The sequence below is a fragment of the Aphanomyces astaci genome (genome assembly GCF_000520075.1).
Source record: "Aphanomyces astaci strain APO3 unplaced genomic scaffold supercont1.289, whole genome shotgun sequence".
Classification (NCBI taxonomy): Eukaryota; Oomycota; class Saprolegniomycetes; order Saprolegniales; family Verrucalvaceae; genus Aphanomyces; species Aphanomyces astaci.
The window spans coordinates 7,872-11,734 of NW_009798552.1; the positions used below are offsets into that span (position 1 = coordinate 7,872).

Genomic DNA, 3,863 nt, shown 5'->3' on the forward strand with positions numbered 1-3,863 from the left:
CACACAGTTGCAGGTGTACGAATACTAATTAAAGCTAACTTTGTGCTGTCATCCGTGTTTCGCACACATACCCCCAAACCAAAAAATACGTGGGTGCGCATACCACATACTTGATGAGTCGGTTGCGAAAGCTAAGAAGGCCAGAACAAAGACAATAACAAATCCCATTACTTTATTCCAGTGCACATTGACTATTTAGTACGGAGTTTTGTATCCACATTGACTGTGGCAACAACGGACTTCGCTTCAGAGTTCCGTTGGTGGTGCTTTCTGCTGCTACGTTCACATACTGAATCAAGTTGTTGTTGTACACGACCACGTCCAGCACGCTCTCAAAGCTGACGCTGCTGCCGATCCACGTCGTCTTGCGTTGGCCTTGGATGTCCCAGATCTTCCACAGCAACCCCTTCTTGAGCCCCGCGGGGGTGAACCGCGGAAAGTAGTTGGTGTGTAGCTGCGTTGCCACTTCCACGTTCTTGATGCCAGCCAACTTGAGGTCGGCGTCCAGCTGCGCCTTGGACGCGGTCGAGTTTACCTTGTCCAACGGGTGGCTGTAGTACTGGTATGCCAGGTTGGTTTGGCGTCCTTTGGCCAGGTCGCCCCAGTCCGTCGAGTTAGTGAACAAATACGAGAGCTTGGAATTGCGCAAGGCGGACACCCGTCCATTTTCTTGCATGCGACCGAACCAGCCGACACTGGCCGTCTCGATAGGCGACGCATCCGACTCGTACAAGGTCGACAAGAACGCGGACGCGGTGTAGTCGCCCCCTTGGAAGAGCTGCTTCTCCTCGGCAGACAGATCCTCCACCAGACCAGCGTACAGACTCAAGTCCACAGCCATGACCACATGGTCAGCCTCGATAGTATCGAGGTCCCCCCATTTCGTTTGGTACGTTACGCGTGGCTTGTTCCATTTGTTGCCTCTGGAAACGCTGGTTGCTCTTGCGAGAAAGATGGTTTTGTACTGGTCCTTGTGCGCAGCGTGGACTGCGGTCCACAGACTCTGAAAGCCCTTGCGCAACGAGTACACGTTGCTACTCTTGAGGAGTTGGTCTGGGTGGACCCACCACAGCATGTAGAACGCAGGGATCGTCTCGAGCACGCCGTAGCCTTGTTGCTGCTGGGAAAACCGAAGCATGCCTTCGAGCGCTGTGAGGTTGTTTCGCTTCAAAAACTCCATGGCCGTCATGTCGATGAGGCTCCAGTCTTTAGGGGGAGGGGGAACTCCGTACGAGTACTTGCCAAATATGGCATAGTGAAGTGCAATGTACCGACCGATCTGGAATCGAACGACATTTTGCAGCTCGGTGACGTTGGCATTTCGTTGGAGTTCGGGCGGGGCGTTCAACGCGATTGATCGAATGTAGAAGTGCGGGTAGTCCAAGTTGGACACTGTGTCTGAGTCGCCGGCCCCAATGCTGTGGCCCAACACTTTGACATAGTTTGGTGCGTTCAACGCCCACACAAACTTTTGGTTTGTCGGGTCGTACTCGCTGAGCAAGTCGAAGATGGGACCGTAGACGTCGTTGAGGAAGCACGTCCCCAACTCGTGGGGGATGCCGTCTTGGTCGATTTCAGTACGCGATTTGCCGCCGATTCGGTCCAGCGCTTCGAGGAGGACGACGTTCTTGAGTCCTTTCTTGACCAATAGGGACGCGTAGTGGACGCCCGCCGGGCCTCCGCCCACGATGACCACTCGGTCGTTTTGGCGGAGTTTAATGGGTGATGGCGCTGATGCCACCAACGACACAAGTGTAGCCAAACTCAAAGCAAGCGAACCGAGAAATTTCATGGGACTGCTGAGCAAATTGAAGAGTGACGATGCACGTTGTGCTGCGACGTGAATTGGTGATACTGAGAACCGGCATGGGTTTGTCGTACTCGACACTGATTGGACCGAGGTGATCCCTGTTGCGACGATGTACTACTGTACGTGGAGTACGCAATGACGTGTCAGCAATTTACCCAGTTGAAAGTACAATATACCAATGCGCCTTTTCTAGTGGAATGGCCGCTGTATGCTGTGCCGTGGTAGTGGATACACTCGACACCTTGCGATTGTTCGATGACAAGTAGTACCTCATTGTGGCATCCCTTGCATTCCACCTGTATGCACGTAGCTACAAACGTCGTGATACTACCGTGTCATCTTTCTGTATCTTTCTTGGTACTGTATGTATGTGTCGGTGCGAGTACTGTACTATTAGTACATGTAAAGTTAGTACTTTGGTTCGTAATAACTACGGGATGGACAAGTAATCAAATGAAGTTAACGTTAGGCTTACAAACGACAAATCGAATTTGTGTTGTTGTATACTATTCGTGAGCAGGTATTATGAACGTGATAGACTCAAAACAGTAGTACTATTAATAGTATGACTACATTCAGTAGTACTACTGTACTAGTATGTACTAGTAGTACCTTTGATGGTACCGGTTACATACAGAACCATCTTTGCATCGTGGAAGTTTGGAAACTGTTAGGAGGGGCAAAGTAGGCCCAAGCACTTAGAGGAAGGTGGGACAACGAGTCCGAGGGTAAGAACCGAGTTGAGCGAGGTGTCCAAGAGGGCAAGACGCACGACAGGAAGAAACGAAGAGTGGATTAGGATGAGTGGTGTAGGGGCACTCCCACACCCTACTGGTTTCTCTACTGGTTTCTCTACTGACTAGCTACGAGGTGGTCCCTGATTGGTCAGATACCGAAGCGCACATATGAGGACACACCTTCTGAAGTGCGGGTGACAGCACCCTGCAAAGTGCGCCCACTTGACAGAAACTATGCGAAAGCGTTCAATAAATCTGGATATCGCTCAGTCAAGACTGAAACCGTTTAACAAATTCCGTAACTCTGTAACCCTGGGACTTCGACCTACCCCCGCGTGCACGTACTTCGAAGTATAATGCTAAATCTCTGGGGTGAGGTGGTCAGAGTACAAAAAATATGCCTCATCAAACTAGAGTTTATTAGTTTGAACGGTTTTCAGACGGTATCCAGATTTGTTGAACGTTTTTCAGGGTTTGTCTGGAAGTTTGACGAGGCCAATACGGTAAAAGAGAGTTTTCGGAAGCACTTTTGCGAATAATCTAATAAGAGTAACGTTATTACTACTCCGTATCCAATCACCATGAGTTAATTATTTTCATCCAATGAAATATAAGTCCGTGATGGATTTAGACCAATGCGCATGCCTGAATAGTTTTCAAGGTACCGCACCGGTTGTGATCATATTTCCATAGGTACTGAAGCGGGGGGTATACGGTAGTACTGGTAGGTCGAAGTAAGATACGCAGTACACTACAGTAGATGTGCCAATATGAATGGTTATCCGATCCATAAAAACACATTCAGCAATTGGGGTTACAGTACCGATACGTGCATTGGCCAGGGGTTAGCGTCCAGGAATAGATATGCTACCAGGGTGCTACCGGTACTACGTACTTACGAATAATACCATGGTACAGTACTATTAATAGGTACCCAGTTTCTACGTAGTAGTACTATCTAATAGTACTAGCGTTAGTGCTTGGAAGTACTACGTATTAATAGTACTACGTAGTAGTACAGTAGTAGTAGTGTACTCATGTTCGAGACTTTCAAGTGTGGGACTTCCATTGTTCTTCATCTCAGCATATTCTGCTGAGATGATCGCTCAGAGACCGATTTCGTGCCATCCACCCTGTCGATTATAAGTGGTTTGTACCTGGTCAGTAGTGTGGTCAGTAAGGTTGGAATGAGGAGTGAGTACTTATCCGTACCGTACGGAACTATTTGATAGTGTGTTAAATGAATTTGCTTCATGCTTTCATCTACCGATATGGGCTGCTGGTAGAGCATTGGCTTCGCAAGCAGAAGGTCCTTG

General features: G+C 48.8%; 1 protein-coding gene across 1 annotated transcript; it reads right to left on the reverse strand.

Annotated features, from left to right (window-relative positions):
* Positions 1–172: 172 nt before the first annotated feature.
* On the reverse strand, positions 173–1,801 carry H257_18973 (hypothetical protein; the record flags this gene model as incomplete). The annotated part of the gene is made up of 1 exon (XM_009848124.1): positions 173–1,801. Exon 1 carries the CDS (start codon positions 1,790–1,792, stop codon positions 173–175), a length of 1,620 nt encoding a protein of 539 aa, XP_009846426.1. The 5' UTR covers positions 1,793–1,801.
* Between the last annotated feature and the right edge of the window lie 2,062 nt (positions 1,802–3,863).